Raw genomic sequence first — 20,682 nt, 5'->3', positions numbered from 1 at the left:
GGACCCCCTAATGATCCTCTACCTAATCACATGAGCCAAGGTGTGAAAACAGGTGTTGGTCACAATCAGCCAAGGTTTCGGGTGAGCTCATTGTGAAACCTGGTACCACCCTATCATGTGATTTTCTGAGGTCAGATGGCCCAGGATGTGAGTGGGCGTTAAGGCGTCTGGGAAGGGATCTCAAAACTGGATTATAGATGGCAGACAGTTGGTGTCGTAAGCCACCGCCTCTGTTCAAAGATGGTCGCTCACAGTCGACATAAATGGCTTCTTTTACCCCTCTTTCAAACCATCTGTCTTCTTTGTCCAAAATGTGAACATTGGCATTCTCGAAAGAGTGACCTTTGTACTTTAGATGCAGATGGACCGCCGAGTCTTGTCCTGTGGAGGTGGCTCTTCTATGTTGTGCCATGCGTTTATGAAGTGGCTGTTTGGTCTCTCCAATGTAGATGTCTGGGCATTCCTCGCTACACTGTACAGTATACACTACATTATTAAGTTTGTGTTTAGGAGTTTTGTCTTTGGGATGAACCAGTTTCTGTCTGAGTGTGTTGCTGGGTCTGAAGTAAACTGGGATGTCGTGCTTGGAGAAGACTCTCCTGAGTTTTTCTGATACACCAGCTACATAGGGGATGACAATGTTGTTGCATTTGTTTTTCTTATCCTCCCTAGCTGGTGTCTGATCTTCTTTTCTGTGCCTCTTTGCTGACTTGATGAAAGCCCAATTAGGATGTTTTAAGTGCTTCCTTTACATGTGTGTGTTCCTTCTTTTTCCCTTCAGCTTAGAGGAAACATTTTCTGCCTGGTTTTGTAGGGTCCTGATTACTCCAATTTTGTGTTCCAGAAGGTGGTGGGAGGTACTGGTCCATGTGTGTGAGCTGCCTCATTTTTGAGGTTTCCACTCTCTTCAATGCACACAAAACAGTCCAGGAAAGGCAAACAGTTATCCTTTGTGTCTTCCCTGCTGAACTTGATGTTTTTATCCACAGTGTTAATGTGAGCAGTGAAGGATTTGACTTCTTCTGTTTTGATTTTGACCCAGGCGTTGTCTACATATCTGTACCAGTCGTTAGGTACTTTCCCTTTAAAAGAGCCAAGAGCCTTTCTTTCCACTTCCTCCATGTAAAGGTTGGCTACAATAGGTGACACCGGGGAGCCCATGGCACAGCCACTTTGCTATCAAAAACATTCACTCCTCAGAGAAGAACACACACCTGAGGACAGACAGGAAAAATGGGTGAAGAACTTTTCAGACCGGAATTTCACTAAACCTGAAGTAGACGTACAAATACTTCGTTACTGTTTTTAAATGAGATGTTAGTGTTGTCAAAGTTAACATGTGATTAGGTAGAGGATCATTAGGGGGTCCATTGTCCCTCGTTGGGGGGATACTCCCACAGGGCTTAAATCTGGGACTCTCCTCCATTTGACCCTAGAACTGAAGAAGCTTCTTGGATGAGAGGTGAAACGTCTTCAAGCAACTTAAAGAAGTCCAGACGCTTTTCTTTCCAAGCTCCTTAGACCACCATTACTCTTGTTGACCTTCTGGCACCTCTCTCGCTCTCTCTTTTTTTTCCACATTATCATAGCTACAAAACTGAGAGGTAATTAATTTTATTGCATTCACCTTATCATGGTGAAGGGGTTTGAGTGTCCCAGGGATCCCAGGGGCTATGTATTTTGGGGCTTTTTATCCCCTAATATGGTCTCCCATGGTAAATTGGCCCTGGATGTAGGACCAGACAGAGCGATTCAAAAACCCCTATGTGTGCAAGAACTAGGGAACAGCTACCCCTGCCAGGGTAATCCAGGGTTACTGGGGCCCCACCCTGGAGCCCACAAAGGGTGCCTGAGGGCAAGCATCTGGTGGCCAGGCCTTAGTCCATTGGGTCTGGCCGGGCACAGCCTGAAAAGGGGGCATGGGCCCATGCTCCTCTAGGCCCACCATACACAGGGGAAACTGTAGGGGCCGGGTGCAATGTGTTTTGGGCGGTGGCCAGGGGTGGAGACCCTGGCATACCAATCCCCGGCTACCAAGACTAGCGAATTGGAATGTCACCTATCTGGTGGGGAAGGAGCCTGACTTGGTGTGTGAGATTGAGAGGTATGGGGTAGATCTATAATTCAATTCAATTCAATTCAATTTTATTTATATAGCACCAAATCACAACAATAGTCGCCTCAAGGTGCTTTATATTGTACAGTAGATCCTACAATAATAGATACAGAGGAAAAACCCAACAATCATATGACCCCCTATGAGCAAGCACTTTGGCATGGTAAATGGTAAAAATGGTAAATGGCCTGTATTTGTATAGCGCTTTACTTAGTCCCTAAGGACCCCAAAGCACTTTACACTACATTCAGTCATCCACACACTGGTGATGGCAAGCTACATTGTAGCCACAGCTGCCCTGGAGCGCACTGACAGAGACGAGGCTGCCGGACACTGGCGCGACCAGTAGGCAACGGGTGAAGTGTCTTGCCCAAGGACACAACGACTGTTGGAGCTGGGGCTCGAACCAGCAACCTTCCAATTACAAGACGAACTGCCAACTCTTGAGCCACGATCAAGATCGTGGCGACAGTGGGAAGGAAAAACTCCCCTTTAACAGGAAGAGACCTCCGGCAGAACCAGGCCCAAGGACGGGTGGCGACTGGTTAGGGTGAGAGAAGGAAAACAGGATAAAGACATGTTGTGGAAGAGAGACAGAGATTAATATCAGGTACAATTCAATGCAGAGAGGTGTATTAGCACATAGTGAGTGAAATAGGTGACTGGAAAGGAAAAACTCAATGCATCATGGGAGTCCCCCAGCAGCCTATGCCTATTGCAGCATACTCCCACCTCCGGCAAAGCTTTGGCAGCATTCCAAGGGAGACTGGGGGATATTAAGTCTGAATAGACCATGTTCAGCACCTCCATTGCTAAAGCTGCTGGATTGAGCTGCGGCTGCAAGGTGGTTGGTGCCTGTCATGGTGGTAATACCCGAACCAGATGTTGGACACCAGATTTGAAGGGAACCTTCAAGCTGAAGAAAGAGTCCTATCGGGCTTGGTTAGCCTGTGGGACTTCGGAGGCAGCCAATAATTACCAACAGGTCAAGTGGAACGCAGCTCGGGCAGAGGCTAAAGCAAAAACTCTGATGTGGTCGGACTTTGGAGAGTGTTGGGTTTGATTTTAATTTGGGATTAATAGAAACTTTAGTTTCTTACTGATTGAATAATTACTTAGAAACCTGCAGCTATACCAGTATAAAGAAATGTGCATGGGCAGCTGTAGACACGAAAACTTGCACCTGATGTCAGTCACAGCCACCTCTTAGCTCAGTGCCTACAAAACAAGCAGCTTCTCCCCACCAGTTTTAATCGGTTAGATATTGCACAGTCTCATATAAAACTCTGAACTGCCAGGGGAGTTACATTCTTTTGGGAAGACTGAGTGCTCTGGATGTTGTAATGCTGTATTGCTTGACACGCCTCTGCAATGTTGTGAGGAGATCAGAAACGGTACCTTTGGATTGGCAGACCAGGGTGATGGTTCCCATATTTGAGGAGGGGGATGTTATAACTATGGGGGAATTACACTCTTCAGCCTCCCCGGGAAAGTTTATGCCAACATGCTGGAAAGGAGAGTCTGTCTGTTAGTCAAACCTCAGATACCTTGGTATCTCAGGGTCTTGCTCACGAGTGAGGTGAGTGGGAGATTGACTTTCCCTTAGAGATAGGGTGAGGAGTTCGGCCATCCAGGACGGGCTCAGAGTAGAGCCGCTGCTCCTCCACATCAAAAGAAGCCAGTTGAGGTGGTTCGGGCATCTGACAAAGATGCCTCCTGGGCGCCTCCTGGGTGAGGTCTTCTGGGCATGTCCCACCGGGAGGAGGCCCCAGGGAAGACCCAGGACTGGAGAGATCATATCTCTCGGCTGGTCTCGGAATGCCTGGGTGTTCCCCTGGACAAGCTGGAGGAGGTGACCAGGGACAGAGAGGTCTGGGCTTCTCTACTTAGGCTGCTGTCCCTGCTCCAGATAAGCAGAAGAAAATGGATGGATGGATGATCAACTTTAGCCTAAATACTACTTTAATACTTTAAATTATTTCAGCTTAAACCATTAAAATAATACATACACAAATAATAATAAGAATAATGTAATACTGAATATATGTCAGTCTCTTTGTTTTAATAAATGCATCTGCTGAATAATAATAAAAACAGTATGTGTGTGTGTGCAGGTGTATACTCCATGTTTTCTTCTTATTTAGCATGAAAAGATTTACAATACATTCAAAAGCAGAAACCAACAGCAAAACAGAAAACGGAAGTTGTTTTAGGCAGGGAACAAACTTGCATTGACGCATTTTTTTCTCGAGCGCACATTAACCTATTATTTACATTTCAAGGTGTCCATCATCAAGAGCAGGTTCACAGTGACGTGTGACAGAAGAGAAGTTGTCAATCTTTTCTGCCATTTTACAGTCATCTTATTGTCAGGCATATTATTGGTTGTCTGATGAACCACTGGAAGTTTAGCCTTAAAGATTAACCTTGCTTCAGTTTTGCTGTATTTGGCTGAATCTCAGCTGACAGTATGGCTCTGCATGCTTCAGAGCCATCCTGGTAGCAGTAGTAAATCAGCAGTAAAATCATCAATCTCATTACACTGGCAGCCATATATGTCCATGGTAGAGCCAATGTCAAACATGGTCACACACTGATGTCTCTTTGGGCCTCATATTTAAAATTACAGTAAAAAGGTATAAAACTGTCATTTATCATTGAGTAACAAGGGAACAAGCCCCACCTGTCCATGAACCTGTTTTACTGTCCACTTATCCACATAATGTTGAGTCTGAAAATTGAGGAGTACGTATACAAATGGCCGTTATTACTGAACTTTTAATGTAATACTTTTTTAAAAAATCCTTTGAATTAAAGCTGAAAGTCTGCACTGCAGGCAAAACAAGACAAACTGTTTTTTTGTCCAACAAATTATGACCCTAACTGTAGATGAAGGCATGAAAAGACATTTTTTGGTGTGGAGTCCAAATACATTGCCCTCTGAAAATTATGATAAAATAAAGCAATGGCAAAGTTTATACTAAGATTTTGTCATAAGCAGTGATAGAGAGGCAAGCCTTTGAACTTACTATGCTTTAGATCTAGATTAGATTAAGCTTTAGCCTCCAATACACTAGCTAGGGGCTCAACATTTGTTCTTTGGGAAACTGAGAGTGGAAAAAGAATTTATAGTATCTCAATCGGCTGCCCACTGCTTCACTGAGTGAATGGAGAGGGGAATTTCCCCCACGGGGATCAATAAAGTGTACATTAATCCATTACTTTTTGTTGAAAGCTACAATGCAACTATATATTTATGCAAATCACAACACAAGTTCTGTAGAAAACCGATAATAACTCCAGAGAACAGATAGCTACGAAGCAATCCTCTTAAATTAATAAACTTTGTGCTGTGGTTAAAACCCTCTCTCTGAATATACCAAAACAGTGTCATTAGGACTGAAAGTCACATCATAAATGCAAATGGAATCTGGACAGGCAAGAACAGTGCTTCATTTATCTGAAATCTCAGGCATTCAAGATGTTGGGAGTTTGAAGAAAACAGGAAGTTACTGTAAAAGGTGATGAATGACATCCTTACACAACAATACGCACTGTACTGCTACTAGACCATTCAGAAAGAAAACGAGTTTACATGTCAGTCAAGAATCTTTCTAGTTGTCTAGTTATCCCTTTATTGTTTGAATTACAAGACAATGAACAAAATAATGCAGATAACCAGAACATTGTGTGCTTTTGGATGAGGCCACATGACTGAACTCATATGCTAGCAGCTTACCAAGTGTTGGGTCTGCGCTTCCACAGGCCCCGCTAGTTTATAAACTTATTCCTCATGAAGAAAGCAAGACAATCAGTGATCGATTGTTTGTACTTGCACAAGGGAGGCCCCGTCGGTATCTCAGGAACGCACTTCGAATCCTATCACAAAATGACCCCGACTTAGGCCTCTGCTCATTGCCTTTTATTGAAAATACAGTTACAACACACACAACAGTTTACACAAGCACCTCCCACCGTAAACCCCCCCTATGGTTACAAAAGTGTGTGAACACTCTCTCTGAATTTCACCAGAGAAACACACACACACACATATGAAGAGAGAGAGAGTATGCATAGTATGCAAATGGCTACCAAACGGTCCATCATAATTCGTCATACAATGAGAACAGGACAAATCAACAATTGACAATGACTAATTAATATTAAAATCTGTAACATAATGTATTGTTTGGAGTTTAGTCTGTTACTGTTACTATTTTTACCGTTTCTTCTTGGAGCAACTGTAATCCACATTATTTCCTTAGGGATTAATAAAGTATTCTGATTCTGGTTGTTTCAGGATACATGACCTGCCATTATCCAATCACACATCTGCTTACCTGTATCTTTTGCTCATTTCTCCTCCTCTTCTTTTCTCTTTTTTCTAAACTGAGCACCTGATGGCTTTGAACTTTTCTTGTCCATCTTCCATTGGTTTTAATTTTGGACTCCAGTATGAACACCCCTCCCCCAACTCGAGGATCACCACAACATAACCTGATAGACCTACACCTTAGTTCACAGATTCGCTTTGTCTAGGGTTTATTTCTGGGATTTCACACAACCCAGGATTCAAATCATGAATACATAATGGGCTTGGATTTACAACATTATGAATGAAATGTGCTCTATTTGGAAGCAGCCCCCCCCCCTCCCCTTTCGACGGGTTGTGTGTGAGACATCATCAAACTGTAAATTATAAATTTTTAATTGTTATTGATCCCTTTACCCCTGGTCCTAAAGTGTATATTTATGTTCTTACTCTTCTTATATTTATTGTTTGTTTTCTTGCACTGCTGTAACTGGAGCCTCGTCGTCTCGTCTCTCTATATACTGGACTGTATGTAGCGGAGATGACAATAAAGTTTACTTTGACTTCAGCAGCGAGCAGGTGCACCGAGGGCTCTCGCGCTCACTTTTCACGTATAGAATTTTGAAAAAACATTGGTGCAAATTATAAGTCTGTATCATAATGTCTGGTGTTTTCGTTTTTGTTGGTTTGTTTTTATTTTGTTTTATTTTGCGAGTTGGTTATTAGATGCTGCTCCAGCCAGCCAGAGAATCCCCCGCCGCCCCGCCCTCTCCTCCCTGTGCCGCAAGCAGCAGGCGCACCTCGCAAACGGACGACTCCCCCCAGCAAATGGGCGATAGAAAACCGATCGGTGCCTATGCCATTCCTAATATGCGCTGGCATGACATGGCATCCTGTATTGGTTCACCATGCACAACACACCGGTGAAGCCATAAAAGGGCAGGAAGTTTACCAAACAACAAACAGAACCTTCACATGGGATGTCTCAGTGATAAAACACTACAGCCCCCCCACAACCTCGACAGGCTGGGGAGGGGGACAAAGGAATGTCTTTGATCACACAGTTTGAAACAATGTAGAGATGGTAAGCATAAAAATGACAACATTTAACAATTCACTTTAACACCAAGTGTTTTTTTAACTTCAGTCTGTGCTACATTTTGTTTAAAGCAGAGCTATCAGGCTTTTCTCACTGCTGAGATGACAGTGCTTGGGGTGGCTTTAACCTGTTTTGCCTAAGATATAAGACAGGAATGTCTTAATGCATGCTCAATCATCCAGGTAAGGAAATATAAAGGACAGGAAGTGTGAGGGGACGTGCTGCAAGCGCTGTTATTTTTTTTTTCTTTGTGGTTTTATTTATTCAGTGTGCATCTTTGTAGCTCTAAAGACAATGACAATCAGCATTCAGCAAAAAAATATAAGATCAAATGTAGTAAAATTTCATTTGAGAGCTTTCTTAGTCAATGTCATGGTCCTGCATCTCTGACCTAGTTTTTGCCTTTTTTGTGCTTGAGTCTGGATTTGGGAGATTTTGGAGTTTTGTACTTCCTTGTACATCTGAGTCTGGTTATTCCTCAGAGAAGGGGGCTTCTCCCTTTTTATGTCTGTTAGGATCTGAGTGTAACAATCTAACTACAAAATTAGGGAGCCGGTGTTTCATTAATTGGCCGATAGTTAGATGGTACTGGTACCTTCTGGGAGTCCTTAGGGATCAGGACTGTCTGGCCTTCAGTTAGCCATTCTGGGTGTCTCTCATTGACTAGCAGCTGGTTCATTTGTACTGCCAGACACTCGTGGAGTGGAGTTAGCTTCTTCAGCCAGTAGGCATAAATCATGTTGGGACCGGGTGCTGTCTGACTCTTCATATTGGAGACTCTTTCTTAGATGTCTGCCACTGTGATGGTTACTGGTCCCTTTTCAGGAAAGTTGCTGTGATCTGCTCTTAGATCCACTAGCCACTGAGCATTGCCATTATGGCTTGTATCCCTCTCCAATATGCTCTTCATGTATTGCTCCGTTTCCAGCCTTGGTGGAGCTGTTCTCATATTGTTCCCCTGCCACTGTGAATACATCTTGGATGGTTCTGTGGAGAACAGCTGGTTTATTCTCCTGCCTTCTATTTCTCTGGTGTACCTCTTCAAGTGGCTGACCAAGGCTGTGTGTTTTTGTTTCTCAATTTCTGAGGTCTTGACAGCTTGCTGTACTTCTTAGGCACCTTCTTCATTGCACCTTTCTGCAACCAGGTGGCTAACTTCTCTCCCCCCTTGATCTTGGCCTCTAGCCTCCTTCTCCATGGAGGGTACTGTTCCTTTGTGGCTGTTCATCTTGTAGCCAGGCATTTCACTGAGTAATGCTGTGTAGATCAGCTGATTGGTCTTGGTGATGGTCGCAGTAGGTAGTGCTGCATTCACATCATCTAGTAGATCTTGAGAGGGTACTTCACGTGATCTTGGTAACTGGCTACGCAGGGTTCAGTTTCAAGCTTATCTGTCTCTATGTGCAACCCAGGATCTGGAGAGTTTTCCCACCCTAAAGCTAGACACACCTACCGGTAATCTTACTCAGCTGCGGCTGATGATTCTCGTCACATTCTCGTTTTACTCTTTAACTGAGTTGCTGAGCTTCAGTCAGTACTGGATCGTTGAGTGACACAGTCAGTAAACTCCAGCTTTCTCAGGTGAAGCGGTCTGTCGGTGAGAAGTTACTAACCATTGCGTCTTGTTTTGTCAGGAAACCTGAAGGGAGATTGGGTGGAGGGAGCCGAGCATGTTTGTCAATATTGTTGAAGGAGTTGTATATATGACCACAGATTATGAGAAGAATTTACTGCACAGGAGTTGGGAAATCGCCACGGAAGAAACCTCTTTGGACCTCAGGACGTCCTGTGTTCGGGTCCTGTTTTCCTGTAAACCTGACCAAACAATCCAGCCAGATACAGACCCAGCCCTGTTCAGTGCCTTCTGTCGCTGCAGGGGGACCAACTAGAGCGCCACGAAAGAATGCTCCAGCACATTTCCAAGGAACAGAGCTTGCTGCTTCATGGAAATGAAAGGTATGTTACAGGCCCGCACACCCTAAACAACAACAACCTTTATTTGTCACATACACAGAGTACAACATGTAGTGGAAGTGTGAGTGCTCGTGTCTGAGCTGCGGACAGGCAGTAGATGTAACCGCATTGGGCTTGTTGTGTTGTTGTTTTTTTTTGTTTGTTTTTTTTTAGCATGGGGGGTCTAGCCAGGACCCTTTCTGGACACCGAGTGGGAATCAAACTTGCGAATCCGGTTCCAAAGGTGTATAGTCTTACCACTACACTATCCAGCTCCTCCGTCTCAGTGCCGTCGTTGCCGCCAGCCATCTTCCTACCCCAGAGAAGTTTGCAGGTGAGTTAAATCAGCGGTCCCCAACCCCCGGGCCTCGTACCGGTCCGTGAGTCGTTTGGTACCGGGCCGCGAGAGTTGAGGCTCAGGTGTGAAATGTATGGTTTTCAGGGTTTTTATCGGTTTTCAGCGTTATTTTGTTATCGTTTTTATTAACTCGGTTTTCCTGGGTCTTTTCACGTGAATAAATCTTCTTTTTTTTTCGGTACCGGTACTAGTTTTATTTTGTTGTATTTATCCACGACACCTTAAAGGCCGGTCCATGAAAATAATGTCGGGCATAAACTGGTCCGTGGCGCAAAAAAGGTTGGGGACCCCTGAGTTAGATACGAGTGGAGGATTTCTTGCCCAATTTCCACTTGTTTTTCACCAGCACAGCACGCACTATTCATCCGACAGTGAAAAGATTTCCTTCATGGTGGAGCTACTGACTGGATGCCAATAAAATGAGCACAAGCGGTATTAAAAGCTCACCCTGACTAGTCATATGATGATTTTCTAACAAAATTCCACTGTGTTCTTGATAAAGCTTGTAACCCGACGCAGCAGCACACAAGATGTTTACTCTCAAGCAAGGTAAGAGGCGCATATCTGACTTCTCCATTGGTTTTTGGATTCGATTGGGAGACAGGGAAGGAGGAGAAAGCCCTTTGGGGGCTTTTACTTCATAGCCTAACTCACGTCTTAAGTCGTGAGTTAACTGTCAAGAAATTACCTAGTTCTCTAATGTCCATGTGCATTAGAATGGATGACCACATGCATGAATATGGCAAACCAAACTACGGCTAACAGCAGCCTAGTGGGGGATTCTCATCGAGCGTTCGAGCCACTTCAGGGGAACGGAGTCCAGGAGGAAGCGAACCAGCAGATGAAAAAGAGCAGCCCATGCAGCTCGGCTGAGCCTAGCTTTTGCCCCCAGACAGGAGGAGATGTCTGCTGGCCGAGGAGTGTTTCAATTGTGTACAAAAAGGCCATTATGTTGACGACTGTCTCTCACAGCCAAAAGGTCATTCCCCTCGGTAACTGTAGGGATACTGACGGGCACAGTCCTTAATTCTTCCCTACCCTGACTCTTGTGCTCGCCAAAATTAATTCTCAACACTCATACTCACACCTTAATTGACTCAGAAGCAGAGAAACATTTCATTGACCAGTCTTTGGCTAAGAACCTCAACCTTTAATTCCTTTGACCAAGCCATTGCAAGTCGCTGCCTTAAAAGGAACCAGACTCTCTGATATCACCCATCATTCTCAGGCTATCCAGCTCTCTCTAGAAGGAAGTCATGTAGAAGAGAGTAGTCTGTTCTTCTTTGATGCTCCAGGTACTCCCTTAGTTTTTGGTTATCTGTGGCTAAGTAGACACAATTTGCAAATCAACTGGTCCAAGGGCTGTATTTCCAGATGGAGCCTATGGTGTTGCAAAAACTGTCTGTGGTCAGTCACACCTTGTGTCTAAACCATCGCTCCGATCGAACCAGCTGAACCACCTGACCTAACCTCCATCTTGGTGTCTACCGTGTTTTAGCTAAAGTGTTTAGCTAATACTTGGCTCTCTGTCTCCCACCTCATCATCCTTTCAACTGTGGGATTCATTTGCTTCCTGGGGCCCCACTACCCACTAGTCTGTACAGCCTCTCTAAGCCAGAGAGGGAGATTATGAAATGTTGCATTACAGACTCCCTGGCCGCTGGGATCATTTGTCCGTCCACTTCCCATTCAGTGTTGGCTTCCATATAGAGAAGAAAGACAAGCCTCTCAATCTCTGTATTGACTTTCAAGGGCTAAACAAGATCACTGTTAAAAACAAGTAGCCCCTGCTGCTGTTGTCTTCAGCCTTTGGTGAACACCGTGGGTCCTTGTAGTAACTCAAACCTGATTTACAGAACTCATAACATCTAGTCAGGATAAGGAAGGGGAATGGAAAATGGACTTTAACATTCACCTCAGATATTTTGAGTACCTGGTCATGCCATTTGGACTCACTAACGCCCCTGCATCGTTTCAGGCTCTGGTCATGATGTCACAACTTGTATAGTGGATTAGATTTTGTAGGAGATGTTCTGTTCATGCATGGTGTCTGTGAACGCAGCATGAACATTTACTCTTCCCTTAGCTGTCTAATCAGAAGCTGGTTATAAGGAGCAGCTGTGGCCTACTCAGTGACTCCTGGCATTTGGCACTCATTCCTTTCGTAGCCATATTGCTTAACTATTTTACTGAAGTGCTTTTTTTTTTTTTTTTTTTTTTTTTTTTTAACTAGAGCAACATGGTGGCAGTGAATCTCATTCTTTTAAGCAATGTTTGTTACTAAAGTGTTTTAATTAAAGGTTATGTACTGCAAGTCCTGCCCCCTAATTTTCTTTTCTTCAGCTCTATATTATTTGTAGTTATTTTAATAAACTTTTTTTATGAAATTGATTTGCCATGCCTCTGCCTGTGTTTTCTTTTCAGACAAACAAGAAACAAGGGTTTTGTTTGTGTGTGTGTGTGGTTGTTGTGTTTTTTTTTTTTTTTTTTTTGTTTTCTTGAAAATCCTTTTTTTTGCAGTGCATCCGAGAAGCTTTTTGTATCTTATGACCAGGTGGGAGAAGAGTCACAGATTTTAAGCCCTATTGGGAGTGGTCCCTTAAGAGGGTCGTTGACCCACTGTTGATTGGGTGCCTAATCACACGAGCCAAGGTGTGAAAATGGGTGTAGGTTATTATCAGCAGAGGTTTCTGTCAAGGTCAGTGATACAGCAGGCAGAATGAAGGACCTAAATTGCATGACTTGTAAATGGAAAAGTAAACTCAAGGAGGCAGCTTTATTGCTGTGCATGCAAGAACCAACCACTAAACACTACATACTGAAAACTAGAGACTGGGACCAAAACAAGACACTAGGAGGTAGGAATAGTGAGAGGGAAACGAGAAGCTCAGAGATAACACACAGTAACACTAACACCTGAACACACAGCAACATGGGGTAATACAAAGCGACAACGGACAGAGGAAAACACAGGGCTTAAATACAAAAGGGAGCAACGAGGGGATGGGGGGGGGGGAAAAGGAGGGAACCACAGCTGGGACTAATAAGACAAAACGACACAGGGAGGAAGCAAAACTGAAAACACTGTGCATGGGACACGAGACTTTCAAAGTAAAACAGGAACCAAGAGAAAGAGGGAATATGGAGACAAGCGTGACTAAACATAGTAACAGAAACCTAAAGACTAGGCACTAAGAATATAACACATGGATAACAATAAGGAGAGCCAAAACCATGAATAACATTAAATCAAAGAATATAAATTAATCAACAAGCAAAACACTGGGTCACAGACCCAGTACCGCAACAGTTTTAGCTGAAACCTACAAGACCTTGCCTCACTCTGTCATGTGACTTATTGAGATGAGCTGACACATGGTCTGAGTGGGCGTTGAGGCATCTGGGAAGGGATCTCAAAACTGGATTATAGGTGGTGGACAGTTGGTGTCGTACGCTACCCCCTCGTTTCAAAGATGGTTGTTCAGTGTGGACATAAATGGCTTCTTTTACTCCTCTTTCAAAACATATGTCTTCTCTGTCCAAAATGTGAACATTGGCATCCTCGAAAGAGTGACCTTTATCCTTTACATGCAGATGTGACCTGTATCACTTCAAAAGAACTTTATAAGAACGCTAATGTAAGTAGGTATCTGAAACTTTGTTAAATTTCTATTGAATGTATTTGTCCCCTAATTTTGTTTTTATTTTTTATTATTGAACTAATAAAACTGAACTAACAAAAATGTTCCTACTAAAACTGCTTCTATGAAGATACACTGAAACTGTCATGCTGAAAAGGTGTAAGCTGTTTTGTCACACAGAGTAATTATATAAGGAATTTGAGTCACACAGTTTCACTTTCTTTTTCACTCTTGTGTGCCTGTAGGTCTGTTAAACTCATTAAATCTTCAACCTGTCCAACAAGATGCTTCATGTTGTTGTAGAATCAGTGAAACTCTCCCACTCAATATACAAGTCAATACACTGTGGGCTTGCAGTTGCACTGTTGAGTATTCTGTTAGTAATCTTCATGCTGGCTATGATATTTTCTTCATGTTTGTTTAACTGTTATGTTGCTGCTCTGTTGTCCACGACTTTCCCTTGAGAAACTTTTGGGTTGCTTTTGAAATTCCACCAGTCCCAGGTTCACTGGCAGCCATACATGCCAATGTTATGTCAGTTTATTATTATTATTATTGCATTTGTTAAATTGAGAATAACTGACACACATACAAGTGACAATGGCACGAAGGCGATAACAAAGTTGGGAAAATAAAATGAGAAGTTGAGAAACAGGCAGAAATGGCCAGGGAAAGCAACTACAAATAAGAACCAGGAAGAGGACTCAACAAACACACTGATGACAAAGAAAGGCAACGGCAGGGAGTCACAGGGAAGACAAGAAAACACAATCAAAACTCAAAATAATCACAACAAATCTGGGACTATGACAGTGTGGTTTTATTTTTGCACAAATCAGGCAGTGCTTGTCAGCAAGTCTGACTTATTAAAGTTTAAATTTATTGTAAATGCATTGACAATTATGCTAAAACACTTAAACCTGACATATGTCAAAACAGCAATGGTCCCAAATGTGAGTTTTTCACAGTAATATATATATTTCTTTCATTTTGTAAATGTCTCACATCCGACTTTCACAATTTATTGGCAAAAGAATTAAAAGCACTTAGCTTGGTGTGCAGATCTTTATTTGACATTGTAGCTATTAACAACAGTAATACCACCAAATTTATTGCTTGGATATGTGGTTAAACTGTAGTTGAAAAAGCAAGAAGTGGATATTTGCAGGTAATTTTACTTGGATGAAAGCTTTGTTCCAGCTTAAAAGGGGCAGTAGATGACACATCAGCTACTATGATTAAAATTAGTAAAGCAGTGATAGTTAAATTAAGCACACTGCAGGGTGAGTTTTAACACAGTGTGAGAAGTGAGGTTATCCAGCACACCTAGATTAGTCTTCTTCCCTATTGAAACTGTTCAACTATCAAAACTGTTCCTGCTAAAACTAAAAAGATACACTGGAGACTGTCATCCTGACAAAGCGTACATTGTTTTGTCTCAAAGAGTAATTATATAAGACAATTTGAGTCACACAGTTTCACTTTCTTTTTCTCTCATTTGTGCATAAGCCTGCAGGTCAAATCTTTAACCTGTTCAACAAGATGCTTCATGTTGTCGTAGAATCAGTGAACCAGTGCTACTCAACATACAAGTCACTACACCGTGGGCTTGCACAGAACAGCGCAGACTCTTTCAGATGTTTCTGGCAAATTCTAATTTGGCCTTCTTGTTCTTCAGTGGAACCAGTGGTTTGCACTTTGCTGTAAATCCTTTGCAGTCAAATTTATGAATAATTATTTTGATTGTAGACCTTAACAATGATAGTCCCATTTCCTTGACAGTGTTCTTGACTTAATTTGTGAAGCTATGTTTTTAACCATAGAAGTGATTGCAGAAGTCAGGGGTTTAAATAGATAAGACAGTTACTGCTTGTAATTGCTTAAGAGCTTCTAATGATTAACCTTCAAGCTGTAAGAAGGTGTGATAAATCTGACTCATCTTTTAAAACTTACTAAATTATGGAAAAAAACAATTAAGTTGTTACAATTATGAAATAAAACATGTTTTAAAAAATTTGGCACCAGTGAGCTTTCTCTATCTGTTGAGCGCTGCTATCTTAAGAAGAATCATTTAATCTGTTCTCCAATACAATAACATTATGCTTTGGCACACAAATAATATAAACAGAAAATCTTATAGGAAAACTTAAAGTTAGTAGTCCTTTTGAAGAGATGCACATACCAACAAGATTTTTTTTAAAATTAAACCTCAGTCATATGAAACTGTTTCATTGGCACGATTGCTTCAACGGTTAATAAGAGCTTATGGTCCTAAATGTGGCACTATGTTAAAGACAGAGACATGAAAATAGTAGCCCCCCATTTTATTTGATGCTCAGAGACATTTTCTTTTAGTAAGGCCACTGTAATGTCAGTTTTACTGTTGTTTAAGTTCCACCAGCAGAGGGCGCTCAGTCCTGTACGCATCGGTAGCTGACGCTACACTAGAAGAAGTAGTGTCAGTGGTGAAGAGGCAGTGTACGGCCTGCGCGCCGAAAGAACTGATTAATCAGACATTTTTCTGTCTTTACAGGTAAGCTGGGTGGTTGATAATGTAAAACAGAGGTTCTAAACGTGACCGACAGTAGTGGCGATTAATTCATAAATGTCTTGTGTGTGGCGAATGTTAAGCTAAAGAGCTAATTTCCAAGTTGGTCCAGTTGTTAGCCTGTGCCGATCCAAGTGTTAGACTGTACCGAAACTCTGTGAGCTCGGTGCAGGTATTTTTGGTTAAAGTCACAATATATATGTTTTGCACAATAAGAGAAAATGTGAATTGCTTTATGTTTAGTTCATGAAAAGTGAATGCTGTAAAAATGTGTTAAGAAAAACATTTATTTGAAAGAGATCTAGTCTAATAAATACAGTTAAGAAGATACGTTCATAAATAGGTTAAAACAGAAGTAAAAACAAGATAAAACTGTAATGAGAGTTCACTATGTTATTCATGTATATAGTAAAATGTATTTGTGTGATTTAAGCAGTTTATCAAAGTGGTGTATATGAATATGGAACTGTATAAGTTACTTGTATAAAGTAATGTTGTCGACACTAGAAGAAGTAGTGTCAGTGGTGAAGAGGCAGTGTACGGCCCGCGCGGCGAAAGAACTGATTAATCAGACATTTTTCTGTCTTTACAGCTTTTCTGTAAAAATAAATATGTTGCACGGGAGATGAGTTGGCCCATCATTTCAGCAGTGTAACATAAAGAATAATATGGAATACTTTTTCAATTTAAGTGTCAATTTATAAAATAATAATGCAATGCAGGCTTGAAGCTTTGTTTATTAGGGTGATGGACACCAATAATGTAAATGGAATAAAGGACTTTCTTTGTGTGTGCTTGATGATGAAATAGAAAATTACAACATGTGAAGTCTTCCTGTCAAGATGATGTGGACTCCAGAGTCAGTAAAGACAGGACCACTCATCTCTCCCACTTTGAGAGCAAAGAAGGGCGTCTTCAAAAGGCTTCTACATCTGACCTAAAACATAAACACACATGTATCTATAGCCATTTTTTGAAACCTTTTATATAATATAAAATGTTAGTTAGATCTTTGTTTGACGTTTATTAGCTTTCAGCTAGTTTGGGTGCGCCATCTGGCTACAAATAAATAGCTGCAAATAAATAGTCACAAATGCCTATTTATTTGCAGGCTTACCATCACAGTGCTGGGAAGTGAGAGAAGAAATTCCAGAAATGACTGTGGGGAAAACAATCAGCACATCAAAACTTTGTCAGATGACGCTAAACATAGAAAGCACTGAGGTGGGTGGAGCAAATTCTGTCTACTAGTGGACTCTCCAGCAGACTACCCTAAAATAGTTCCTTGAACAAACAATGTTTGTTACCATGAAAGCAGATTCCGATTTATTAGAATTCCATTTTCAGCCTCATGACTTTCACTTTTCAGAAATATATAATAACTATAATGTGGGACTGCTCAGTGGCTGGCAACTAAAATGCTTTGACATCCTGTGAAAATCCAAAATGGAGATGCTGTTTACAGTTTTTTCTGAATGCTTAAACCCTAACTGTGATTCTTATAGCACAATTTCTAAAACTATTAATACTTACAGCAAAACCACTCACTGAGTTTGCAAAACTAAAAGCACAAACACTGCTTTGCACTCAGTTTGCCATTTTGTAACACACACTTTGCAAACCTGTAGCTACAATCCACTGCACAGCACTCTTTTTGCAGAACTGTAAACACAACTCACTGCTTTACACTCAATTTCCAAATGATCAACGCACTCCTAGAAAAACTATACACATTTATGGCTATTATTTACACTATTTTGCCAACTGTCTGGCACACTGCCACATGTGAAAACTTTTTTAGATAATTAGTTCACTTTGCAATCAGCCTAAGCACTATAATACAGGTAAGCTCTGTGTGTGGAGTACAATTGAGGGAGCAGGAAGAGTGAGAAGTAGAGGAGGCCGAGGAAGAGGACGTGGAGGTGAAGAAGTAGGATGAAGAGGATGACAAGAACAAGGACGAGCAAGAGGAGGACGAGGAGGGGGGAGAGGAAGTGTAAGAAGAGTAAGAAATAGAATTGCTGATGACATCAGAGCTACAATAGTGGACCATGTAATCAACCATGGAATGACCCTGAGGGAAGCTGGCCAACGGGTTCAGCCTAACTCAAGCCGCTACACTGTAGCAAGCATCATAAGGACGTTTTGAAATGAGAATCGGTTAGTACAGTCACTTTGCACTAAGATTTGTAGCACTGCCATATTCTAATGAGAAACACAACAATACCATAGATGTAAAATTCCAGAAGATATTTTCCCCAGTGCCTTTGACTAGAGCAGGGGTGGCCAACCCGCGGCTCTCGAGCCGCATGCGGCTCTTTGCCTGGTTTCATGCGGCTCTTACGTTCATATCAAAGTTTGTGTTTGTGTTTTGGGTTTTTTTATGTTGTTGTTTTAAAATGTGCGCGTTCGCTTCGCTTGAGTTCAATACGGTATTTTCATCAAATGCGCATGTGTGTGAGATGAAAATACCGCAAAGTTTCCCAGTAGGAGCAAGTTCGCCCTTAAAATGGCAGGAAAAAATGCACAGCAAAAAGAAAATATGAAGATGAACACAGGACGTTTTTAACAGAGTGGGAGAGTTTATATTTTTTTGTTGAACGCAATGGCAAGCCATTCTGCCTTATATGTCAGACGTCATTAGCGCATTTCAAAGCTTCAAATCTTCAGCGCCACTTCAGCTCACTCCATGCTAACATCGACCAGGAATTTCCAAAAGGGACTGAACTTCGCAAGCACGAGTTGGCCACTTTGAAAAGTCAGGCAGAAAAGCAGATACAGTTTTTCCAAAAATTTACGAAGCGGTCAGAGACCATAACGCTCGCATCCTATCAGCTGGCTTGGAACATTGCATGGGCTAAAAAGCCATACAATGAAGGGGAGTTCGTTAAAAAATGCCTCAGTGACGTTGTTGAAATCTTGTCTCCTGAAAACGACAAATTAAAACGCATGGTATCAGACGTCCAACTGTCCCGCCACACTGTTGAACACAGAATATCGGACATTAACACGGCTATTGAATCACAGTTGCACTCTGACCTTCAAGCATGTGAGTATTTTAGTGTCGCATTGGATGAGAGTTGTGATATACAAGACAAGCCTCAGTTGGCAATATTTGCACGGTCTGTGTCAAACGATTGTGTGATCAAAGAAGAACTCCTGGATATTGTGCCATTAAAAGACAGAACCCGTGGCATAGATGTGAAAGAAACCATGATGGCTGCATTTGAAAAAGCAAATCTGCCCATAACGAAATTAACTACAATAGCCACGGAGGGAGCACCAGCCATGATGGGATCTGTGAACGGGCTTGTGGGGCTGTGCAAAGCTGACCAAACTATTCCTGACTTTTGGAATTTCCACTGCATCATCCACATGGAGCAACTCGTGTCTAAATCATTGAATTTAGATAACGTCATGAAGCCTGTGATGGAAATCGTCAACTATATCCGCACACATGCGCTTAACCACAGGCAATTCAAGAATCTCATCGCTGAGCTGGACCAAGGGCTTCCAGGTGACCTGCCGCTGCACTGCACTGTGAGGTGGCTGTCAAAAGGCCAGGTACTCTCTCGCTTCTTTGAGCTCTTGGATGCCGTGAAACTGTTTATGGAAAAGAAGGACAAGGACTATCCCGAGCTCTCGGACCTCAAGTGGATTATGGATCTGGCCTTTTTGGTCGACATGCTGTGTCACTTGGACAGACTGAACCTGACCCTGCAGGGTAAGTTAAAAATGCTGCCTGACCTGGTGCAAAGTGTGTTTGCGTTTGTCAACAAACTGAAGCTGTTCAAGACACATATTCAAAAGGGAGATTTAACGCATTTTCTCACTCTGCTAAAAGCCAGCGGGCAAGTCGCCAGTGCTGCCCTGAGTAGGCAAAGAGCCAGATATGCAACACTGATTGAAAACTTGCATGAAAGCTTCGTGACCCGGTTCCATGATCTACAATTGAAAAGGCCACAGATTACTTTCCTCGTCGACCCATTTAATGCAGAGACCGGCTGTTTGAAAGTCCCGCTAGTCACAGATGAAGCTGCGGCTGAGTTGGAGATGATCGATCTTTGTGAAGAGGACCAATTGAAACCTGCTTTAAGGGAAGGGACCATTGAGTTCTGGAAAAGTGTGCCAATGGAAAAATACCCCAATGTCAAACGGGCTGCGCTTAGGATACTGTCAATGTTTGGGTCAACATACGTCTGCGAGTCTGTGTTTTCTACCCTAAAACATGTGAAATCAAAGCATCGATCTGTTCTGACTGACACTCATGTGAAAGAATTGCTTCGAGTGGCAACAACGGAATACAAGCCAGATTTAAAGAGGATTATTCAAGGCAAGGAATGCCAGAAGTCCCACTAAACAACATGCATTGTAAAAGTAAATGCTATTGTAGATTATTATATTTTTGTTTGTGGACTTGGTTGAACTGAGAGTTTGTGTGTGTGAGACAGTGCACACAATGTTCATTGTTGAAAATGACTGGCCTGTGGTTTTAGTACTGTAGGAGTCCATTTCTGTCATTATCATGTTGGTGTGTGACATTTACAATAAATCTGGCTGAGGAGAGATGTGTGTATTTTTTGTTTGTGTGTGTGTGTGTGTGTGTGTGAGAGAGAGAGAGAGAGAGAGGGAGGAAAGGATGGGTGATGTTCATG

The 20,682-nt window shown here is 42.2% G+C and overlaps 1 protein-coding gene across 1 annotated transcript; it reads left to right on the top strand.

The window, feature by feature from the left end:
• The first annotated feature begins 2,909 nt into the window (after positions 1-2,909).
• Positions 2,910-20,386, top strand: LOC146385885 (general transcription factor II-I repeat domain-containing protein 2-like). Its single transcript, XM_084930077.1, has 4 exons — positions 2,910-3,173; positions 9,404-9,483; positions 9,655-9,814; positions 18,662-20,386. The coding sequence occupies exons 1-4, from the start codon at positions 2,910-2,912 to the stop codon at positions 20,384-20,386; spliced, it is 2,229 nt and encodes a 742-aa protein (XP_084786203.1).
• Positions 20,387-20,682: the final 296 nt, after the last annotated feature.

This window comes from Perissodus microlepis, chromosome 6 (genome assembly GCF_051167445.1).
Source record: "Perissodus microlepis isolate ML-2025 ecotype Zambia chromosome 6, ASM5116744v1, whole genome shotgun sequence".
NCBI lineage: Eukaryota > Metazoa > Chordata > Actinopteri > Cichliformes > Cichlidae > Perissodus > Perissodus microlepis.
Note: the sequence above shows the minus strand (reverse complement) of the source record. Positions and strands in the feature narration are given on the sequence as shown.